Source organism: Condylura cristata, unplaced genomic scaffold, assembly GCF_000260355.1.
Source record: "Condylura cristata isolate star-nosed mole 26May11 unplaced genomic scaffold, ConCri1.0 scaffold00027, whole genome shotgun sequence".
NCBI lineage: Eukaryota > Metazoa > Chordata > Mammalia > Eulipotyphla > Talpidae > Condylura > Condylura cristata.
In genome coordinates this window covers 10,567,933-10,592,805 of record NW_004567128.1, presented here as the reverse complement: position 1 = coordinate 10,592,805, position 24,873 = coordinate 10,567,933, and the positions used below count along the sequence as shown (strand labels likewise).

At 39.9% G+C, this 24,873-nt stretch overlaps 1 protein-coding gene across 1 annotated transcript in view; it reads right to left on the bottom strand.

Annotated features, from left to right (window-relative positions):
- Window positions 1–2,435: 2,435 nt before the first annotated feature.
- LOC101631685 (chromosome unknown open reading frame, human CXorf58) overlaps window positions 2,436–24,873 on the bottom strand; it is a 23,054-nt gene continuing 616 nt past the window's right edge. The window contains exons 2-9 of the mRNA XM_012730219.1: window positions 21,875–22,007; window positions 20,767–20,866; window positions 18,660–18,754; window positions 17,881–17,992; window positions 10,566–10,697; window positions 5,595–5,824; window positions 3,248–3,407; window positions 2,436–2,723 (exon numbers count right to left, since the gene is read on the bottom strand). Of these exons, the coding sequence (XP_012585673.1) occupies window positions 2,562–2,723; window positions 3,248–3,407; window positions 5,595–5,824; window positions 10,566–10,697; window positions 17,881–17,992; window positions 18,660–18,754; window positions 20,767–20,866; window positions 21,875–22,007 (1,124 nt within the window). The 3' untranslated portion in view covers window positions 2,436–2,561. The remainder of the gene's footprint in view (window positions 2,724–3,247; window positions 3,408–5,594; window positions 5,825–10,565; window positions 10,698–17,880; window positions 17,993–18,659; window positions 18,755–20,766; window positions 20,867–21,874; window positions 22,008–24,873) is intronic.

Below are 24,873 nucleotides of genomic sequence, written 5' to 3'. Positions count from 1 at the left end.
TATCTTCAAGTAACATAAGACAAAAATTGATAGAATTATGAAGTGAAATTGACAAGTATCTTACCATAGGAGGATATAACATACACCTTTTTCAGTCATTGAAGTCACATAGATAAAAATAAGTAGCGGCCCTCCCTGGTGGCGCAGCGGGTTAAAGCACAGCACTGAGAAGCTAAAGCCACTTCCGCATGAGTTCGATTCCCGCCTGCCCCGGAGGTGACCACATGGCGTGGCAGACCTCTCCTGACCCGCCCGCTGCTCCCCTCAGCAGTGTACTCCGTCGATCTGCCTGTTCTGCTCTCCACTCTGTCTCTGGTGAAGCCTCTCACCACCCCAAGCCTCTGGCCTGTACCCCAGTTCTGTATGTACAAATAAATAAATCTTTAAAAAAAAAATAAGTAGCATATAGAAAATAGCGTACAATTAACAAATGTGATCAAAAGGACATGTACAAAGTTGACCATGCACTTGGCTATTATACAGGCATTCTCAACAAGTTTCCCTGAATCAGTATCATATAAATCATGTACTCTGAATAGCACGATTATGTTAAAAATAAATGGAAAGATAACCGAAAGAAAACCACATATGAAGATGATCATCCTAGTGTTGATTTATGTACAAGAGAATAACTGAAATATGCAATGATATGGGTACAGTTAAGTAAGTTAAATGTTTTCAACCCACTGGGTTATCATATGCCATTACCAATTCTTTTTTGAAATGAACTGTTTAAGATATAATGTTAAGTGAATAAAAAATGTAAGTCTGTATATTACTTACCTTTACAGTTATGTGAAAGTATGTGTTCATTTAGACAGATTAGAAAGATATAAGCAAATGAAAAGTTGTTAAATTATGGTGATGCATTATGCATAACTCAACTTTTAAAAGGACTTTCTGTGATGTGGCTACAATTGTTTAATGTGAGTTACCAGAACCAATAGGAAACACAATCGCTGTCTAACAGCCGAGCCTGGTTATGCCTTAATATCCACTGCCCTTTTCTTTTATAACAATAGCATTTTAGTTGGGTACATAACTGCTCCAAACAAGAGGACTTCCCAGCTTCCCTTGCAACTAGGCATTAGAATGAAATATGAGAAGTGCATGCTCTTAACAGAGACTGCCCGTCCTTTGTTGTTTTCTTTCATCTTGCTACCTGAAATCTTCCTTAGCTTTGTTGTTATTGCATGTACTATGGGTAGACTAAATATAATATGCATTTGATTGCAATTTAATGAATGAGAATATGTGACTAATGAGAACAAAAACATGTTTTTCTATTCAACCAGTGTCCAGTACAAGCTTTGAAAACAAGAAGCTTATCCATTCTATTTTTGGATATCAAATAAGGATGTATGAACATTAAAGAGTGCACTCTTATAAGTATATTCTAGTGGGAATCGTACACATTTACTGCAGTTTTCTTTATCATTTAATTTTAGCTGAGGATGAGATCCATTTATAAGCTGCTTTGCCTGAATAAAATCAGCAGCCAGCCTCCACATTTTTAAATGTTAAGCAAAATCAAAAATTATCTTTTTAAAGTTCAATAAATATAGCCTTGTTTCTGGTAAGGTTTGATATAATTCAATAGATTAGATCACAAACATATCAATAATTTGTAATGCATCAGGAAGGTGTTTATCAGTTCTAAAGGAAACTGATACATTCCACTGAAAAAAGTCTTTATACTTGAAAAAAATCCAAAGTATAACATTAAGGCTGCGGCAACATTCTGGCCCAGGTGCTTAGATGCTCAGTAGATTAGGGGGCTGCTGTGTGGTGCTACTGTAGCAACAAACTCATTAGCATTATTATTATCATTCAGAATAGGTCAATCACAGGCTGTTCTGTAAAAACAAGATGCTGCTAAAAGAAAAAACTCTGGAGGCTGACTCAAGAGCAGTCCTTTATTCAGTGAATTCTAATATTTATGCTAAGTACGGCCTGTTCAGATAGTTCTTTTAAATGATGGAAAATCAAAATTGAATAAAGTTCCAGGAACTAATTTACTCCCATTGCTGGAATAAAACTCAGATGCCTAGTTCCAGGGCATCTAGTTGAAGTAATTTATTCGGATTAAAATTCTGTCAGTAAAAAATATTTGTACCTATGTAATACCCAAAACTTGCTACATGTTTGGTAAAAAGAGCACACCACTGGGCTTCCCTGGTGGCACAGGGGTTAAAGCCTCAGTGTTCAAGCTATTACCAGCCACTGCAGCCTGAGTTCGATCCTGGCCAGGGAGCTGACTCACATGGCGCAGCAGACTTCTCTTGTCCCACCAGCTGCTCCCCTCAGCAGTGGATTTCAGTGGATCTGCCTGTTCTGCTCCCCACTCTGTCTCTGGTGAATCCTCTCAACCCTCACACCTGGGGCTGGACCCCCCCCTTCTTGTATGCCTAAGTAAACAAATCTCTAAAGAAAAAAAAAAGAGTACATGGGGGCTTGCTGGTATCTTGTTGTCCTTTAATACACAGGCTACACATTTGTAGAAAGACAAGCAGATTGTTAAGTAACTTGGCTTTCTGTCAATTAGCTGTGCATTAATACAATTAATCACTGATGTACATGTCCTGACACCAGGAAAATAGTTTTTCTTCTTTTTCCATTTCATCGTCTGAACTCAGTTCATTAATTTTCACAATGTCAAAAGATGGAGTGGAGAAGACAACCTTCCGTTGTTTCTTCGTCTTTGGTGTTTTCGCTTGTTGTTCCTATGGAGGATTACAAATAAGAGTTAAAAGTGTTTTATATTTGGTGTTTGCTACTTTGTTATATTTGAATGTTTTATACTTAGCCACATTTTTAAAAAATGTATAGCAGATTTTAAAAAATTACAAAGCAATATATGAACACAGGTTCATTGTACATATTCCCACAATACAGGAGTATATGGAAGTAGACTTTGCACAGTAGAAATTCTGATAAATTTAGACAGAAATAACTTCCGTTTTGAGAAAAGCAGCACTGGAGATGTGCTGAATCATAGTGTCAACACACAGAGATAATAGTTTTTGTTGTTGGGTTTCTTTGCCAGCTCATGCTGGTTTGTATCAGAATAGCTACTCATATTGTTTAAGAAATGTGCATGACCAAGAGGAATGCAGCTTTATATTATGTGAGGTATATACCAAAGCTGTTTGAGCTCTGAACTTGTAGATGAGGGAAATTGTACTTATGGAAGTAGAATGACTTATAAGTTGTCCAAAACAATGAATTTGGTACAAGTTAAACTTACAGTCTCTGCAGGAGCATTTTTTTCTTTAGCCATCTTAGATGTGTTTTTCATTTTTTCACTTTTCGCTTCAGCTTTCTTGCCTGGCCTGCGCAGAGGCTTAACTTGAGCTTGTTGTTGGGACCAAGACAAAGTTTGGACTCGTGCGAGAGATGAAGAATGCCTAAAAGTGTTTTTATTATAGACAGAAAAATGGCATAAAATAAAATTTAAATATAAAGCAAATTCCAAGTGTTATTAAAGCATCCTCTAGCAAATATAGAATTGCCCTCAGCACTAGCAGCAATGTTGCATGGAAAATTGTTTTTAGGCCAAAATTATTATTTCTGTTTCAGTTACATTGCAGAGTTCTTTATCTGCCACTTAAAAAGGTATATAGCTGATACTGAAGCTGTCATCAAGATGATGAGGATGAAAATTATAAAACATGGTATCAACTTAAGATCAGCCTTTTCCATAAAATATTGTGAATATTTGAATCTTTGAAAAATGCTATATACTAATACAAAAAAAGCATTCAATTTCATAATGTTTGGGGGAACAAACCTGTTTTTGACAGTGTTGGGTCAGACACAGTTGGTGCCATGCCCAGTGTCCTCTTAGCCTTAGCCCTGCAGGGCACACCGGCCCAACTTCCAACTACCAGCTCTGGGCTCACTCAGCCTGAGAGCTTTCTTTGCAAACAAGAGCCCACGTGCAGGGTAAGTGCCCAAGAATGAATCCCTCCCCTCCTAAGCAACTCTTCACTGATGACTGATGGGAGCTGGTGTATAAATATCCCAACTCGATTGCCCCTGCAGGATAACACTGAGTTGCATGTGTTGCACTGGCTTTGGTATTCCCAGGATGGATTAAGCTCCAGTTACCCACAGTGGTAACTTGCTTGCTAACACACATTGTTTTGGCCGTCTGCCCTTCCCTGTCTCACTTCTCTATCACCCCGCATCAGCAGTTCCTGGGATCACCTCCCAAATAAACTACTCATACTCAAACCCTTCTCTCAAAGTTTGTTTCTGGGAGATCTCAAACGAAGACTGCGCTCAAAGAAGTCTTTAAGAAAGCATTTTCCCTTTCCAATTGATTTAGAATTTGGCTACTTATTTGGCTCTTTAAGTGACTCATTCTTGGATAATCAGTAGTATGAGTCCAAATAGAAGGGAGTGTTATATATATGGTGGCAGAGAAAATGACGTTATTTATTTGACCTTGGTGATAATAGGGGTGAGTTCTATATTTGGCACTTATATGGATGAGTTAGACAAATCTATTTCATGATGACAAACTGTTCTCTACACCAGACCATCTGTCTAGCAAATGTATAGCCTTGATCATAAAATAAATAGGCTAAATTATGGTATTGGATCAGCACCACCACTCATCTTTACTCCTTAAAAAAACCAACAACAACACAGCATGCTTGTCTGGCAGTGGGTGACCAGTGTCTTCTTTATATCCTAAAGACGTATTTTTCATTTCAAATATGACTGAGTGAAAATAGACTACTTATAGGTCCTCTTAGTCTTATTATCTTTTTCACTTTCTTAATAAAAAGTTTAATTTGTAAATTAGATGGTCTAAGTGAGACTTGGTAAAGGAAAGAAAAACGAATGCAATTGCAGCAATCATTCTGTCCATCTTGTTTCACATCTCAATACAGCATGTTTTGCTACAACATGATTTTCTATACTGTGAACCAGCTCACTTGCTATTGGTAAAAAGGGAATCATGTCACTGTAATCTATTTGCAATTTATCCACACCCAGGGGAGCTAGAAGAGCAAGAGTAGAATTATAAGCTTCAGCTCTGTGGGACCTGCACATCAAGAGCCCTCTGGGCTTGTTTATGTAAATAAAACTTAGCCTGAGCTCCTGGAAGGGGGCCCCACCCCAGAGATGCAACCCCATTTCAAAGTCCACCTCTGCTGTCGCCCACCCTACCTTTCTCCTTGAGTGGTTCTTGGTTCTTGGCAGGTCGCACTGCCTCATATGTCCTCTAAGACAACGACAATGGCCCAGGGCTCCACTTTCATCTTTACCTTCTCACTGCCCACACCCTGTTCTAATTAAATAGTCACCTGCATTTCTACGCCGCTGCTGCACATTTTTATATTTGCTAAGGTGGCTTCCAGTCACCCTGAACTGCCTTTCTGGTGGTACAAGCTGTTTCCCCAGGTACCAATTGTCCTTTTAGTTAGTGCTCTGTTGACAAAGTTGTATAAGCTTTGAGCAATCTTCCCCAACTCCAGCTTTCCCATATGTCCTATTATGATCTTTAGTGAGCTCTGCGGCAGGTTGTGAACATTTTCAGAAACACCCCTAGCCTTGTAACCCCAGTGAAGAGTCACTTTTACCTAACTTCAGAAACAATCCGCAGCTGGTGCTGACGCATCTCTTCTGTTTTTGGTCTCTGTGACAGATACTTGATTTCTTTTCGTAGACGGGCTGAGAGTACTCCAGACTGCACAAAATCAACGATGTCATACATTAACGTTGCCCTGGGAATGTTTTCAAGGGTTAATTTCCGCCAGTAATTGTTTCTACCACCAGAAGATGCAGGAATCTCATCTAGGAGACTGGAATACTAGGTGGAAAAAAGCAATTAAGAATGTTTGGTCTCGAAGTTTCTAGACCCTTTTCCTAAGGTTCCACTCATAGGTCACACCTCATTTAACAAGTATCCCTAAAGCCTCCCTCTGAACTTTAGCAGCACTGCTCTTCGATGAATTGCATTATTGACTATCAATGCTTTAGCTCTCTCTGTGTACATTTTAGCTCCTCTACTGGAGGTAGGCCTTTGCCACACAGTATTTTTTTTTTCATAGGATCACACTCCCTAAACATTTATTTAATACATACACTTTTTAAAAAGATTTATTTATGCATACAGAACTGGGGTACAGGTGAGGTGAGAGGATTTATCAGAGACAGAGTGGGGAGCAGAGTAGGCTGCTGAGGGGAGCAGCGGGCGAGACAGGAGAGGTTTGCTGCACCATGTGGGTCACCTCCAGGGCCAGGGATTGAACTCGCACTGCAGCAGCTGGAGGGCCCAAATGCATACACTTTTTTTGCATTATTAAAATCCAGGTTTGTTTTTAGCTCTTGCTTGTCGAGGATTATTAATGCACATTTAATGGCAAATATAATTCAGAAAAACTAAAGTCTGAATAGCCTAAACATTGACAATAGCTATGTGATAGGCATATATGGTAGCTCTTGTTCATGACATGCTTCAGCTGAGAGGACATTTGTTCAAACTTTTTTCAAAAACATGCCTTTTTAATTCTATATTTTTACATCAAGCACTTCAGCAAAAAACAATATAATGATTTCAAAATGTAACCCCTGGATTCAATCCATATTCTTTATAATTACACTTAATTAGTATTTAGCAATGTACACAGAATTTAAATTAGCTAACAAAAGAAAAGAAGTAAAATAAGTATATAAACTACAAATCTTAGGAATGGGGAACATGCATGTTCAGTTAACTCACTTTGAAGTGCTCCTTGGAAGCAGGTGGATGTGGTTTGATTATAGGATATACAAACATTCTTCAACACAAAAAGTTCATCTCTGGTGCTAAGTGGTGGATTTCACTATTTTAATTTAGAATATGTGTAGAAATCACACTAATTATTTCAAAGATCAAACTTTGAATTAAAAAATGCTAATAATAATATATGATCCATTCAACCTTATAAGTGTTCATTTAAGAGATAGGAATAGGGCAGAAGAAGGTAAGATCCTAGGAAATGGAATAACTGATAGGTATTGGGGTATACCATCCCCATATACAAACTCTCAGCCCGCACACATACAGCAGTCCTCCCTTTATATCATTTAGGCCCGAATTTCCATTATCACCATTTAATTGAATCATCCCAGTCCTCCAACAACATGCTTCAAATTTTAGTTACCACAATAATAACTATTAATTGCATAAAGTATAAACTCTTGCTAGCTCCTTCATGCATAGATCATGTTCTAAATCACAGATCTGCATGGCGATTAGCGACATGCAGTGTGTGGCAGTGATTAGTCACTGGGAAGATTCCACACACAGACAGCAAAGATGTAGCAGTGTTGCCTCTTGGTCTCCTGATTATAACCCCCTGCGATGTTTTGTGAAAAATATATAATCAAAAAAGGGAATAGGCTCATAGGAAAAAGTGGTAATGCTGGAAATGAAATTCAAATCAGATGTAAAAGTAGTTCTAGAAGGAAGAGGTGGCCGGGCAGATTGACACTGTCATCGTTCAAGAGACTGCTGATAGACACCTAGAGGAACATGGCAAAGATGAACTTAGCAACATAAATTAGGAAAGTGGCTGTGACAGAAAGGATGAAGCTACCCCAGAGGGACATTTCACATGAAAGGAAATGTGAGATATTTTACAACATTTAAAGGGCAAAGGATAAAATGTTGGTGGGTGATCCAAACTTAGACAAGAGTATGACAATTGAGGCATTGTAAATGACATATGAACAAGAAGACCAGTACTGTTAAAACTACTCTCGACAACTTGCTTTTTCTACAGCTTTATTGAGATTCATTGCCATTCACCCATTTGAAGAGAACAATTCATGGGTTTTTAGGATATTCACTACTATGTTTTTGACAAAGAAATTCTCAGTGTTTCTAACGGTTTAAATTATAGTGCACTAAATAAATGTCTTGCCTTTTTCATTTTCTTATATATTGATAACATATAGTAAGGGAGTTCTTAACATTATAGAAAAATTTTAAAGGTCGTGGAACAATCATGATTTACATTGATTATTAAGTTGTTTTGTGTGTTGGTGGTTTGCATAGTTATTTCATGGCTCTGAACTACTGTGCAGTGAAGACTGCCTGCATATTTTATCTCCTGAGAGTGAAAAAGTAAAATGGCAGAACATCTCAAACTGTCATTGATTTGCTCTGCACAAAGCTGCATGATCTTGGGCAAGTTATTTTTTAAATTGTATTTCTGAAATTGAGGTAACATTAGTTTACAACACAGCATGTGATTCAGGGGTACAGGTTCACATCTGTTCAGATGTACGTTAATACACCACATCCACCACCAAGACACCCACAGACCTCCACATTATCCATTTGGGGAGCTTGGGAGAGTTTTTAAAAAATCTCATTCCAGACTACTTACCTCACTGTTAAAAGGAGCCTCATAATTTAAAAACTTGAAGACTAAAGGAGATAATATGCCTATACTGAGCTAAGACATCAATTAGATCTCAGTTTGATAAAGAATTTAAAACAGCCTGTGTCTATGTAAAGTTTCCACAAATGTCAGTGTCTGTTGTATCTCTCCAGCATGTCTATAAGGGGACCCTGCACTGTGGCTCTAACCCTTGACATAGTCATTATCTGAAAGTATGTGACCTATGTCTTCAGTAAAGCTAGCTGGCATCCCCAAGCTCTACTTAATTTCTGGTCCAATTCCCTAATCATCTAGGTTAAGGTACCAAAGGAAAAAAAACATAATTGGGAATCTCTAAGGCGCTGCGTTACTTTCCTGCTTCACACTGAAGCAGATGAATGAATGTGAAGGCTATATTAGAAGTGAGTATTGTGGGGTCCCTTGTCTTTAAAATGGTCAAGTAGGGGTAGTAATAAGGCTATCTCTTAGGACTGTCAAGAGAATAAAAGGAGTTGGCACTACGTTGGCATTTGCTTTTACTGTTCAGTTATCTAAGTTCCGTGATTCAGCACTGCTGTCCATCCAGTTATGCAAACCTAAAACCTAGCCACTAGCTGGACACTTTCCTTTAGCTCAACGACAAGGACAATAGCCCAGTCCTTTAGCCCAGTCCCTCATTCTGGTCTGTCACCAAGGTCCACAGCTTTATTCTCTAATTAATTCTTTCATCTCCAGCCTCACAGCCCTACACCAAGATAGCACCATTTCTCCTAAAACATTGCAGGAAATTTCAAACTAGGCGAAAGATTTTGCTATTCTCTAATCTATTTTCCATACTCAGGTGAATCTCTTCACTCATTAGATGTCCTTGCTTAAAACAATGCTCCAGTTTCTCCTTGTACACAGAATCAAAACCAACCAACAACCCTTACTATGGCATAAAGCCCCTCATGATAATTCCTTACCAGCCCCGAGCCTGACTGCTTACCACACCCTTCCTGCACTCTCCAGTCCTGCAGACCTGCTTTTAGGCCCTGGAGCTTGCCCTGCCATAGAGCATCGGCCTGGGAGGAGCTACCAGCTCAGTCCCAGCCTGAGACTCTAACACACTGACTAGCCACTTCACATTTGTCCTTGCTCGCAGGCCCCTGGTTGTCTGGTTGAGGTATGATGGGGTCACAACCTGTGCTGGGAAGCAGGGTTCCTACCACATCAACCCTGCTTGTTCTAAGAAAACCATCATGGTAAATTACCCTCTTTCCCATGATCAGCAATTGCTTTAGGGAGAGCATGTGATCCACTTCTGACCAATAGGATCTGCTGGGAATCTTTTGGGGACATCTGGGAAAGATTTTTTCTGCTTGAGATAGAAAGATTCTAGGAGCCCCCTTTCTCCTGCCATTGAATGTGGTTGACAGTGTAGTAGGCATCTTGTTACCATGTGAAGGAAGTAAAGGAAACTATGGAGAGACTGACACAGATGTCCTTGGGCAGCTGCGTTAGCTAGCCCTGCACCTGCCTACGGAGGGACTTCCTGCTTCAGCCTCGTGTTTGGGAATATTCTGCTACTTGTGGCAGAAAACATCCAAGCTATAGCAGACTCCTTCTTACTCCATCATATTCCTGTCATGCCCTCCGTTAGCTACGAGAAAGTTCACATAATATATAATGCACCATATTAAATGTGTAATTCAGTGGTTTTCTAGTAAATTCACACTACATAGCACGACTGCATGATTCTAAAACATTTCTATCACCCCAAAAGAAGTCCCACATCCCTTAACTATCACTCCCCTGACAGAAAAAGTGGCGTATTATGTGATTTCATTAATCTGAAAGGTCCAGGATAGGCAAATCGGAGCTAAAGAAAGCAAGTTAGTGGTTGACAGGGCTGAAGTGATAACGGATTGTGGGGGGTGATTGCTAATGGATGTGATAGTTTCTTCTGGTGTGACAAAAAATGCTTCTGGAACTAGACAGTGGTGATTTTTACATAACTCTGAAGCATTGTGTAATTCAGTTTAATGCCATCGAATTGTATACTTTAAAGTGGTTAAAATGGCAAAATTTCTATTATGTATATTTTACTACACACAAAAAATGTGATTCTTCTTGGAGGATATGTTCAGGAAAGCTTTTGTTTGTTTCTTTGTTTTCAATGTGTAAATCTAAATTCCTTACTTGCATATAATCTCGTATGGTGATAACATCTATTACATCAGATATTTTGAACTTCTGGTTAAGACGTTCATCTTCCATAATTTGGTTGAAAAATTTCTTTTTCCCCACCAGTCTGTAAACATCACTTGCTGCCTATAAAGAAAGGAAGAAATATACCTTCAAAACAGTCTAAGGGCAATAATTATTAGCATCAACTTCACATATTTTTTGTGACAAATACATCAAATATTGTTCCTTTCTCCTAACAGCTTGCCAGTCAATAGAAAGACTGTTATTTACCAAGAAAAAATTACACAGAAATTTTTAAACCACTTAAGATTTGTTTCCATAACCATATCTACGTAGTCTTAAACTGTACCTAGTGCTCTGAGGATCAGCTTTTAAAATACGTTATTCTTCTTCAAAACCATTTTTCCCTTAAAAGAAAAAAACAGGCCCTCCCTGGTGGCGCAGCGGGTTAAAGCACAGCACTAAGAAGCTAAAGCCACTTCCGCATGAGTTCGATCCCTGCCTGCCCGGGAGGTGACCACATGGCGCGGCAGACCTCTCCTGACCCGCCCGCTGCTCCCCTCAGCAGTGTACTTCGTCGATCTGCCTGTTCTGCTCCCCACTCTGTCTCTGGGGAATCCTCTCATCCTCCGCATCTCTGGCCTGTACCCCAGTTCTGTATGACTAAATAAATCTTTAAAAAAAAAAAAAGAAAAAAACAAACCAGTAACATCATTTGTACTATCAATGTAGAAAACTCTTAGCTGGTTATTAAATAGGTTCCCTACAAGCTGTACTCTATTTTTTAAAAAGATTTATTTATTTTTGGCCCTTCCTGGTGGTACAGTGGGTTAAAGCACAGCACTGAGAAGCTAAAACCCCTAGAGCCCTGGAGGTGCTTCAGCATGAGTTTGATCCCCGTGCTGGAGGTGACCCACATGGCACAGCAGACCTCTCCTGTCTCACCCACTGCTCCCCTCAACAGTGTACTTCATTGATCTGCCTGTTCTGCTCCCCACTCTGTCTCTGATGAATCCTCTCATCACCCCTGCATCTCTGGCTTGTACCCCAGTTCTGTGTGCATAAATAAATTATTAAATCTTTAAAAAATTATTTTTATGCATACAAGAACTGGGGTACAGCCAGAGTTGCATGATGGTGGTGGTAAGAGGGTTCAGCAGACAAAGTAGGGAGCAGAACAGGCAGATATACTGGAATACACTGCTGAGGAGGGGAGCAGTGGGTCAGGAGAGGTCTGCTGAACCCTGTGGGTCATCTCCCTGATTGGGAATTGAACTTGTGCTGCAGTGGCTGCAGACAGTTTCATAGTGCTGTGCTTTAACCCACTGCACCACCAGGGAGGGTCTCTAAGTTGTAACTGTTTAATATGTTAGTTAATACACAGACCCCCAGTAAAAATGTGTGCTTTTTTTTTTTAGTGTTAAAAACCTGCTTTATTGGTTTAATATTTCTTGCTGTATTATTTTTCATTGAGGCAACAATGCTTCACAACATTGTATGTGATTTGGGGCACCACACTCACCATCAATAGACCGTCCATGCGGCCCTTTTTCCTCTTTGTTCCCGTCTCCCTCCGTCTCTGGCAGCTTCAATATATACACACAATAGACTAGTGCTCAGCTATAAGAAAAACTGAAATCTGAACAACGTGGATGGAATTGGAGGGGATTATGCAAAGTGACATAAATCATAAAGAAAAAGACAAATAGATACCTGCTTTCACTCACATGAGGGCTATAGAGAAACAAAACAAAGGAACAGACAAAACTAAACCAAAACAAACCCTAGAAATCCATAAAAACATGTACTTTTTGGATTGTTTAAGACCGCTCTCTCTTTCAGACTTTACTGTTTGTAGCTAGAGAGTAGCAAATGTTTTTTTTCCTCTCCTAAATGGTAATATTTTGTACTTAAGCAGCCAAGAAGGCTGAGAATCACAGAAAATAGAGGCTCAAATCTGCTCTTGTCCTGTTCACACCATGCTCTCCAGCTACATCTACCTGTGTGCTAAGAGCTGTGCAGAGACTGTGCAAGTACTCCCCATTCTCCTCAGCCCCCATAATTTGCACTGACTCCTGTGACACATATTTATACCACAGATCTGTGGATGTGGCGACAAAGGGTAGGCTGATGTGCAGTGAGGCTGGTGTAGATGAAGATTTCAATTCCCTTTCGAGTCCATATCAGAATGTATCTCAGGATGTGATATTTGTGCAACTATGGGAACTCCATGCTAAATGCTGAGATGAGGCAACAGTAGAGTGTGTGAATCAGGATCAAAACTCAGAATCCTTGTTCTTTGTAGTTAGTACACACTACATGTGTGTATCACTTGGACCTTGCTGCATTTCTATCACACTTCTCACTTCCATTATCCATGATATTCCTTTTTAATTTATTTCTTTAATTTCCAAGCTTAGACCACAGACACATATGAAAATGGCAGAAAATATCCACAGGATTACAATTTTATTCTTTTTTAAAAAAATATTTAATTATTTATGCACACAGAACTGGGGTACAGGCCAGAGGTGCAAGGGCGGTGAGTGGATTCACCAGTGACAGAGTGGGGACCAGAACAGGCAGATCAACGAAGCACACTGCTGAGGGGAGCAGCGGGCAGGTCAGGAGAGGTCTGCTGTGCCATGTGGGTCACCTCCCTGGCCCGGGATCAAACTTCTGAACTCGCACTGAAGCAGCTGTGGCCAGCTTCATAGTGCTGCGCTTTAACCCGTTGCACCACTGGGGAGGGCCCTAGAATTTTATTCTTAATGCATTAAATTGAAGGGACAGAAACTGTTCACTATAAATGGGATGGAGCCTTCTTTAGGCAGGTAGTTTTTTGTTTTCCATTTCATTAGTTTCTTTATACACTATGCACCTAAATAAAAGGCAGTCTTGGCACATTATCTCCATTATGCTTCCTTGCAGTTAATTTCCTGTGGTTTTTAATTAACCAGCCCCACAGTGACACTAAAGGAAAAGCCAAGTAGTTGTATACTGCACAGGTCTGAAAACCATATAATTTCTGCCTTGAGAATTTCCTTAGATATAACACATTTTACTTTAGCTCAAGTTACTTAGAAAAGGTATTTCCTGTCAGTTCCTCCCCACTCTACTCCACTCAGCCACCACCAGCAACCTCTCCCAGCCGAGTTTCCTTATTTGTACAGTGCCTCAGCTGTGCGGCTCAGCTGTATCAGGCTTGTCCCAGTCTCGCAGCCAAAAAAACCCCATGCCTGGCAGGAGAGGACAGGCTCTCTGCCCATTTGTGACAGGGGTTTGAAAAAAGTTTGCTCTCCAATGGCCAAGATGTTCTTTCTCAGACATCTGCCGTTTAAGGCCAGATTCAGGAAAGTCCTGGAGAGGAAGGGATGGGAAAGAAGAGGCCGGCCCCAGGAGAAAGGGAAGGGCGAAAACTAGGCAAGGATTCCAGGAGAGCAGCCAATCAGGCTAGAATTCAAGAGGCAGGTTCCATTCTTAGTGGGTGACTCAAAGGGTCAGAGGGGGCCCTCTCTGAATCTGATACCTCCCTTGATACAAGGCATCAATTTGGCCCAGAAGCCCCCACAAATCCTGCAGCTACTTGCTGGCCTATATTCCTACTTGGGCTGGTCGAGTTCCTCATATCTCAAGTCATTTCCCCACCCGGCTGGAAATTCTCGCTCACGAAGGTAGTAATCACTGGTATCCCTGTCACAGGAACAGCGCTTCTGGGTTTGGAAGAGTTCAATTAGGTACAGGCTCAGAATTAATAAAACCACTGTTTAACTGCTGGGGCGGTTTCAACCTCCAAATGTGCACAGTACAGCAGAAACACAGAGAAGTGTTCAAGTCTCAGTTCCGCTCCTGACAGCCCTCTCCAAGTTCCAGCTTCCTCATAGGCAAAATGGGAATCACGTGTACCTCCTCACAGGGGAGGGGAGTACAGGAATGGCAGCGTTTTCAGTAGGCTTTCCGAAGCCAGAGTGGTTGACAGTAGTTAGGGTTCTAGAGCCAGGCTCGCAGGCCTCAGCTCCTTCACTCTCTAGTTGGGAGACCTCACCTCAGGCAAGTTACTAAGTCTTTTGCAAAGAGATATGGATGGAGTCTACATGCTAGAGTAGTTTAAAAGAGTTAAATGGTAATGCATGGAAAATGTTTAATATTCCACTCGGTAAGGGCAGCTATTAATAATAATGTTTTTCCTTTTTACATAAATGCCCAATCCTCAAAAAGAACAGGAATCTTCAATTCGGAGTATCAGTTGCTGGATGTTAACCTTTAAGAATATCAATCACAAGAGCGGGCACATCTAAGACATATTTGTCAAATAATATTATGCTTAGGATCACCTGGGGGTCTTGAAAAAAATGCAGCTGCTGAATCAGAGGGTGGAAGCAGAGAGTCTGCATTTCTAATAAGCTCTGTGGGTCTGCTGACCACACTTTGAGTAGCAGGGTTTTAGAATATTCTAAATATAGTTGTTGGAATAACTATAGTGACAACCCTCTGCAAGTAAGTATAACTCTGAAAATAGACCATTGAAGTAGGTAACTGAAACAAGATCTCTTTTTGAACACATGGCTATCCAATTGTTCTAGCACCATCTGAACTGACCATCTGAACTGTCTTGGCACCTTATCAATGCGTGGGTCTATTTCTGAACTCTATTCTACCCCATGGGTCTGCATATCTAGGTTTACACCATACCACACCGCTGGGATGACTACAAATTTTAAGTCTTGAAATTAGATGGCGCAAATCTTCTAACTTTCTTCTTCTTTTTTAAAAAAAGATTTATTTATGCATATGGAACTGGGGTACAGGTCAGAAGAGGATTCACCAGAGACAGAGTGGGGAGCAGATGAGGAAGACTAATGAAGTACACTGCTGAGGGGAGCAGCGGGTGAGACAGGAAAGGTCTGCTGCGCCATATGGGTCACCTCCCTGGCCGGGGATCGAACTTGTGCTGCAAGAGCTGCGATAGTTTTATAGTGCTCTGCTTTAACTTATTGCGCCACCAGGGAGGCCATAACTTTGTTCTTCTTCAAACTGTTTAGGCTACTCTACATCCTTTCACTTTGCTCTGTGTGTGTGTGTGAAGAGAAGATGCGAGCAATGCAGAAAACGATAAGGAAACGAATCAGAAATGGAAATAGGACTGAGGGAAAAGATGGAACAGCAACAACCGCCTGTGAAACCACCCTCCTTTATCAGTGAACTCAGATTAAACACCCGAATGGACAAAAACTGGATTCATTTCTTGCATATGAAGTAAATTGAGGAGAATTGGGTCCATTTGCAAAAGACACAATTTCTAAGTGTTGAGTAAACTTGTAGTGATAAAAATTCCGCTTCTACAAGTTCCCTATCAACCATGATCTAAGTATTATCAGAGTTTGCTTTGAAGTTGAACTACAAAGAAAAGGAACTCCTAAACTGTTCACTGACCACTTAAAATCCATTATAATATTTACTGACAAACTCAAGCTCAATGGCATGATCATAGTGTTATAATAAGAATAAACACAATATTAAAATATATTTATGTATATATTTTCATGGGAAAAATGAAGGACCCACCAGAAATTAAAACAGTGATCAGGAGAATGAAAGTTGCAGTCTAGAGGAGAAAGACATACAAGCATATTTTCCTTTTTTTAAATCTCTAGGCTAGTTTCATTTTCCCAATAGTTACTTTGTAATTTAAATAAAAATTTATCTTACTATAAAGCATTTTAATGAGCTTGAGTAAGTACACGGTACTTTCCGGTCAAGGCTTCTAAGACTCATTTGCTCCAGCCTAGGGCCAGTACGGCCAGCAGCAGCGGGCCCGGGAGGATTTCGGTTCCTGGAAGAGCCTCGTTATATAACCTCAGGCAAGAAACAACTGATGATTTTTTACAGGGATAATTATAAGCTTATTCTGTAGATAAATATGGCATGAATTTATCCCTTGAATGTCGGATAAATACCTACTTTCACATTTGAAGTAAAATTATTTTAGAAGTGAACAAATATTAATGCTTCTGAAACACCCAATTCCATATAAAAGAACAGTTCATTTGAAACATTCCTGGAACTGAGTTAAATGTTCTCTGCTATGGCCTGAGAACACCCTGAAAAGCAGTCTGTTTTCCTTTCCCAATATTCATTAGAGAATCGATGCTGCTCATGCTGAATCTGATCAGCAACTGCCAGGCTGTGTGGTCTTCTATGCTGAACACTGGCCATTAGAGATGATTTTAGGTCGGCTGTACTTTGTGTAAAATGTTTCCAGAAGGCTACGGAAAAATAACCTTTGATGGATGGTTTATAAAAGGTGAAATATGAACGTGTACACATTTTTAAAAACTCAGCAGCAGCCAAGTCTGAGGGGGAAGCGGTGGTGAACTCTGCTGCGGATCCCTGCTAGTCACTTGCTGCCGGACTGCGGTAGCGCCAGCCGCACCCAGAAGCTGTTTAGCCAGAAGCTGGTTAGCAAGGCAAAAAACTGGCCCTCTTCAGACCACCTCTACCAGAAACTGCATTTCAACAAGATCCTCTGGTGATTCCTATGCTATTGACACAATTATGGGGAACCGTCCCGAAACATAAAAGCATGAGAACACATGTACAAGGAGTAAGTATTTTAAAGGTTCATCTTCAATAGTTTAGCACAGTATTTAAAAACCTGCCACCAGATTCAAAGAAACAACAATAAAATGTGAAAACAAGTAAAATTACATTGACCAATGTTCAGTAAAAGTTATTGAAAAGCAAGAAAAAACAAATAAAATTGCATCAACCATTTTGCATAATTTAAAGATCAGGTCAATAGGCCACGTTAGGCCGTCATTTATTTATAAAGCAATATTTAACTTTTGATGGTATATTTTTGTTTTTATTGAGGTAATGTTCACTTAACACTCTCTCTGACTGCGAGGCACAGGCTCACACCCCTTCAGATGTGTGTTACCACATCACGCCCACCACCAAGGAACCCCTGGTTCTCCACTATAGTCCACTGTCCTCCCCACAGCTTTCTCTCCTCCCCCACCCTATCCCTGATAGCCTCAATTCTCAGTCAGAGTTTTAGGTATAAACCAAAATTTTAATGCAAAGAAAACTTCTGGGCATTTTCTAAGGTTTTACATAAGCCATCCATATCAAATTTTTTTAAGTTAATAAACAAAGACATTTTGAAACATGTTGCTGAAAACATACCACCTGCCTGCTAGGCTGTTTAATGCTGAAATAAGGCTGTACACTGTGACTGCAATTCAGAAACTACATAGATGTTAAGAAGCTAAATTAACATAAAATACACGTCAGGAAACATCACCTCTATTGATGACTTTAACAAATTTTTTCCGCTGAAATACTTGTAACCATGGCCTTCGGTATGAAGAAAAATTTTAAACACAATGTAAGGTGGAAATGTTTCACCACTAAATCTGAAATAAATATCAAAAAATTAGTCATTTGGTACAAGGTTTGGGGCTTACTTACTCTTTCCCCCTGTACTCACTGTGGTTCGCATGGTTCCACGCGGGGTAAAGGCTGCAAGCACTGGGAATGAAATGGCTAACAACTTTTCTCATACTTTAGTCAGACTGGACATGTCATGGAGATGAAGGACCACTCTCAAGGCAACTTTTGGCTTCAAGAGTTGTGCTCGTCGGCTTCTTCACATAATAAATGTAAATAGGGGCCTCTGGTGGCACAGGAATTGAAGTCTCAGCACTATCAAACTACTGCCAGCCCCTGTGGCATAAATTTAATACCCAGCCAGGGAGCTGACCCACATGGCACAGCAGACCTCTCCTGTCTCTCCCGCTGCTCCCCTCAGCAGTGTATTTCAGTAGATCCACCTGTTCTGCTCTCCACTCTGTCTCTGCTGAATCCTCTCACTCCCTGTACCTCTGGCCTATACCCCAGTTCTTGTATGCATAAATAAGTAAAAGTAAATCTTTAAAAATATATAAATAAATGAATGTAAATAAGAGGAACCACGTGTACTTTGTATTTATATCCTAAGAAGCAATGAGCACTTAACAAAATTAGAAGATTTCTTCATATTAACTAAGCATTTCTTGAAATAAACCAGCATAGAAACATTACCTGAATCGAACTTTGTGTTTCATGCTACGATCTTTAATAAGCTCAGCCTCTGAGGGGCTTACTTTCTTCAAGATTTCATGTGTCACATAGAATTCCTGAAATAGATGATAGAGCTATTAATGAAAAGTGGTATCTACCCAGCTGCAATCTGCTGAAAATAACAAGACACAGCACGGACTTCTGGTTAACCATGTGCATAGCCTCAAGCAAATTACTTCACGTTTTGGCCTCTAAGTTTAGGTTTGTATCCCTCCTTGAGATCCTATTCATTGTTCTTTGCTTATGATAGTACTTTCCACAATGAATTGCGACTACCTATAAACTCATCTGTATGTCTTACTGAGCTGTAATCTTCATGAAGGCAGGGGTAGTATCTTTTTTTCTTTACCTCTCCATAAATTGTATCAAGTACAGTGCCTGGAATACAGTAGATGCTTAACAAATATTTGATATTAAACGAATCATTGTCAAATGAGATGGTTATCGTTATATGCTACTAGTTCTTAAAGCATCCTTTACATACCACACATCAGGTAAATTATGTATATACAGAGTCTCCTTTACTCCTTACAACTCAGCATTATTACTAGAATATTGTCATTTCCATTTTATAAACAAGCAGTTGAGGCTCTAGGAATGTCAGTAACTTAGCCAAGGGCATACAGATAGTAAATGGAGAAACCAGGATTCAAAGTTAACATCTGCTTGAGTCTAAAGCACCCACTCTTTCCTATGATGCTGCCTAAACTTTATGCCTCTACCATTTACATGAAAGTGTGTACTAAAGGACTCCTAAAATGACAAAGCCTTATTAATGTCAAAATAATAACTTGCAGCATTAGGATAACAGATTTTAAAAAACAGTGTAAGACTAAAATTAGAAAATCTGATGTTCCCATAATTAAATGCAAGTTTCATGTGTGAAGATAATAGAGAAAGGACCTGGAACGGCACAAGTTTACCTGGGTGGATTTTCTCTGAAGCATTCTGCTTTCACTAGTATCAAAAATGGGCCTGAGCCTCAGATGGTGAAGCAGTGGACACACTGCTCGGGCTTCATGACTTTTCATAAACTGGTAATATTCCCTTAACGTGACTATTACTAATTATAGACTACTTATAATCATGGGTGATCTTTTCAAAGATTTATTTATTTATGCATACAGAACTGGGGCACAGACCAGCGGTGCAGGGGTGGTGAGAGGATTCACCAGAGTCGGGGGGGAGGGCAGAACAGGCAGATCGATGAAGTACACTACTGAGGGGAGCAGCGGGCAGTGGGCCGGTCAGAAGAGGTCTGCCGTACCATGTGGGTCATCTCCAGGGCCTGGGATGGAACTCGTGCTGCAGTGGCTGCGGACAGCTTCACCATGCTGTGCTTTAGCCTGATGTGCCACCAGGGAAGGCCCCTCGTGGGAGATTTTATTAGGAGAAAATTTGTACCATCTACAGCAGGCTTACTACTCTGCTAGGGTTGCCAGGGTTGCGATTTTGGGGTGTGGGAGTAATGTATCTGCTTTGCTTTGTTTTTTAACTCAAATAGGACCATGTCATTCATACTGTTCTGCTCTTGTTTTTTTCACTAATGAGCTATTCCATCAATTTTCCTATTGCTGAATCATATTAATGGCTGGAAGGTTAACACTATGAACAGACCGACACTTATTTAACCAGTACCCATCCTATCCATGGTCATTCTATGGCTTACTTTCTTTGCTACTATAAACAACGCTAATGAAATTGTGTGTATATTACAGAATGAATTCCTAGATATGAAATTGTTGGGTGGGAGGTAAGGGCACTTATGATTCATAGAGATTTTTATTGTTGGAAGATCATTCTCTTACATCTTTCAATAAGAAATTAAATATTTTTTAAAAATCCACCATGTTGTGTCCAAAAAAAGAAATAATAGTACCCATAATTAAAACCAAATCTACAAATATTAATTTAGGGTGAACTCAAGAAGCCATGCCTGAACCCCATGCAATATAAAGAATTCAAATAGAAGAGATTAAAAAAGGCTATATATTTTATCTTTCATTAATAGAATTTTTAGCATAACAAGCATTAAATCTGTCAGAGAAAACAAACCCAAAATACATACCGCTGCACAAACTGTGTGCTTTAGAAGCTGAAATACCACTTTGTTGGTATAAGATATCCAAGCTTTCTGTATTGTTAGAGCTGATTTATCTCTAGGTGTTCTGAAATGAAACAACAAAAAAAGAGGTTATGACTTGTGACGTAGTTTTCACTCTCCTAAAATCTTGAGGAACTCTGAACTTGTACTTCCTCTTCCTGTACTTCCCCAGCCCCCATCCCAAAACTGACTTAATGAGGAACACTCGGATGTGGTAATTGGAACTGGTCACTTGCAGAATCTAGCCAGAATGAGGATATGAAGTATTTGAGAAGATTTCCCTAGAGATTAAAAACACATTCTGCCATAAAACTTCATCATTACAAGGCATATAAATGATAAAAAAAATGTGTGAGGAGAAAAACTTACTCATCCATCACTGAAAATGATTGTTAGTTCTTAAAAACTAGTATAACATGTTCAAGTGTTCTGATTATAGAATATGGAATAGCTGAAGTAACAGTAGGCCTAAATTCTCTTCTCAATGCAGATGATTATGGTCTAAAAATGAAACTCTTTTCTCTGATCTTTGCTTCAGCTAGGCTCATAAATCATGGTGAAGCTAGAGAATAATTCTACTTTTGCTTATATCCCGGTATCTGTACAAGTGTAGGGGTCTCCCTCCCCAAGACCATCCCACCCCATCAATATCCCTCAAGGGCTACATGCAAAGAGAATTACTTCTTCATAACATCACCACCATTTTGGCTGGCAAGATGCAGACTATAAGATGTAGAGCAGAAAAGACCTGTCCTATGGAAACAAACCTTTGAATCCCAGATGATGTGATTTATTAGTTGTTTAACCCTCAGCAAATCACTTGCATTTGTCCTGTTGCCGCTGCTTCACTTAAAACACGTAATAAGACTGCTTCACAACGTTGTGTCAGGATCAAAGACATGTGTATTAACATGCTTTCTAAATTATGAAATATCATAATTATTATTCAATCCCAAAGTAATTTAAAAACACACAAAACCCTGTCATTTATAAAAGAAGTGTTGGATGTCAGCTGAATATGTGGAAAATAGCAGTTGTGGATAATGATATAAGGCGCAGGATGGTTACTTACAGTACAGGGTTTGCTGTGATAGTACTTGACGAGTCTACTTCATGTTCTTTTCTTAAATGCGGAGTATCTGATTTTGGCATACTAGTAAGGGATGTCTTTGCGATGGGGTTCATTTTCCTTACAATGAAGTACTCTGAAAGTACATAAGTAAAGCATTTGAGGTCATAATCTAGATTATTATACTATTATTACACTTGTTTGGACAAGACTTAAATGCCATATGATTATTGCATTTATTCCAGAACCTCTTAAAAAGGAAAGCAAGATGAATCTCTTAATGTTGTTTATAATTTTCTTTGTGTACTAAAAATGTTATGAGGTATATGGGAAAGGCAAGTTGACCCTCTGCAGCCTTATCACTGGTCCCCCTGTCTCCAGTCTTTCTCCTCCTAGTCACCCTCCACATTGCAATGGGAGTTAACTTTTTTTAAAAAACAGATTTTTTATTTATTTATGCATACAGAAATGGGGTACAGGCCAGAGGAGCAGGGGCAGTGAGAGGATTCACCAGAGACAGAGTGGGGAGTAGAATAGGCAGACTGACGAAGTACACTGCTGAGCAGCGGGTGAGACAGCAGGTGGTCTGCTGTGCCATGTGGGTCACCTCTGGGGCTGGGATCGAACTTGCACTGAAGTGGCCATGGCTTGGCTTAGCTTTGCAGTGCAGCTGCTCCAACCCACTGCGCTACCAGGGTGGACCCAGGAGTTAACATTTTAGAGCAATAATCCAACTTCATCATTCCCCAGCTGAAAAATCTTTCAGGACACCTCATTTCCTCCAAGCTCCTTAGAATGGCATTCAAGTGTTTTCACAATCTAGTTCTACTCTCTTTCAAATCTCAAAATACCAACTTTCACTAGCAAGCATTCCTCTATATTCTATGAGAACAAGAACTTCTAGCCAAAATCAACGATTTACAGCTCTGTGCTTCTGACTATCCCTTTCCTCTACTTGGAATAACCTCCTTAGCACCGGCCAACATCAATTCATCTTTCAAAACCAGCTAATTGATACTTCTTCTCTGAAGTCTTCTACTTTCTCTTTTTTATAGAACTGAGCACTCTTGTCTTCCAGGGGCCATCACACTGTGTATGTTTTTCTTTTATAGTATTTCTCATATGGGTTCGTGATTTGTTTTCTGCCTGTCACCCCAACAAGCTCCTTGAGGGCAGGAGACATCTTGTTAACCATGGAAGAGCCAAGCAGGGTAGAGGGCTTTTACATGCATGTCTGAGAACTTTCTACACCAGTTTTATCATGGAATGGCTGTGATACTTTGGGTAAGTCCCTTAACCTTTTAGTAGCTCACGTCCCCCTTGGTAACATGAGAAGGTATGTTTGAAATGATCTGATTCCATCTCTAATTTTCCATCCTTTGAAGCACTAGTCTAATTTGAATGCAGTTTCTAAATTCTTAGTCATTATTTAGTCTTTTCCACTAAACCAGGGAGTCTCTAATTTTTCTTTTGGGGCCATAAACCCCTATGGACAGATCCCTTCAAAGAATTATGTTTGATTAACATGTACAAAATATTTAGGATTACAAAGGACTACAGTTATATTTGAATCATCAAAATCTTTTCCAAACCAAGAATTATAGAAAAGACTTCTTTATCATTAAATGAGAATTCTAATAACTACTGTACCTTTGAAGTAATAATGAACAGAAGTGAGATTTTAAGAAATCTGCCATGACATTAATGTAATGGCAAAATATCTGTGCTTTTTATTGATGACAAAATCACAGTTATTGCTGTTACCAATGTGTTTTATTGCTTCCATTATAACTGAAAGAAAAGTACCGTTCAGTTAGAGGTTAGTAAATATAAAGTGGTAGTTTCTTTCTCCATCCAAGTTTACATAGGCCCTGAATTAAGAACTCCTCCCTTAGCTTATCATTATATTTCATAAATGTATATATACACACAGATGTATATGTATATGTATATGTAAATGTATATGTATATGTATATGTGAGACATTCCAGCAGAACCTTCAATCTACTCAATATTTCTCCTTAGGAATGCGGTGAGATGGGGTTGGGGAAAAATATACAACTCTCTTGAGAAAGAAAAGTAGCCTTTCACATCTGGACGCTGGCCTGGCCCTCACAGCTAGGCTTTGGTACTATCCCTGCTTCCTAAAGACACCCAACCCAAAAGAAAGTCCTGCTTCCTTTAACTCCCCCCCCATATTACCCAACAGAAGCCCGACTTCTATAATAAATCTTCCTAACAACCACTTACTGAGATGCCCCACAGTTCTTCACAGCAAGGAGAAATTAACTCAACTTGTTCAACTACAGAGTTCCTAGCGATCTTTGACTGGAGGGCAGACACACCACCACACAAGCCCCAAATGGGATTTACATGATCTACTGGGTTAGGATGTAAAATGCATAATGAAACAGGAAACACATTGTAAGGCATTGTAACGATTGCTTAGGGGCGAGCATGGGGTTTAAACGCCAGCTATCTGGGTTGGGATCCTGGCTTCCTACTTTCTTTCTGTGTGACCTTGTACAAATTATGTCTCTGTACCTCAGTTGCCTTATCAGATTGGGAAGAATAATCCTGTTCAGCTACTTGGTGGTTGGAAAGATTGGTGGATATGCAAAAGGAGTTTAGATTGGAGCTGGGACAGAGTAAATGCTGTGTTAGAGCTTGTCGTTCTTTTTAATAAGATCATTATGCTATTATAATTTATTTCTATCAGTAGTAAGGGACATTAGATACCCAATGAGGGAAATAAACTAATGTACTTTAAAAGGCGCAAAGTCTGGGCCTTTCGAGACCGAAGGACGTGACCAATGGGCTTAAATTCTAAGCTCTGAAACATGCAGCCCAAGATAAAAATCGGAAGACCTTTTGTGAGGTAATTCAGGCTCCCGAGAGCCGCGGCTTCCGGCCGCGAGTCGGTCGAAGCCTCCCGAAGCCGGCCGAGCGCCCCCGCCCGGCGGCCTCGCAGCACAGGATTCCCAGCCTCCCGGCGCCCAATC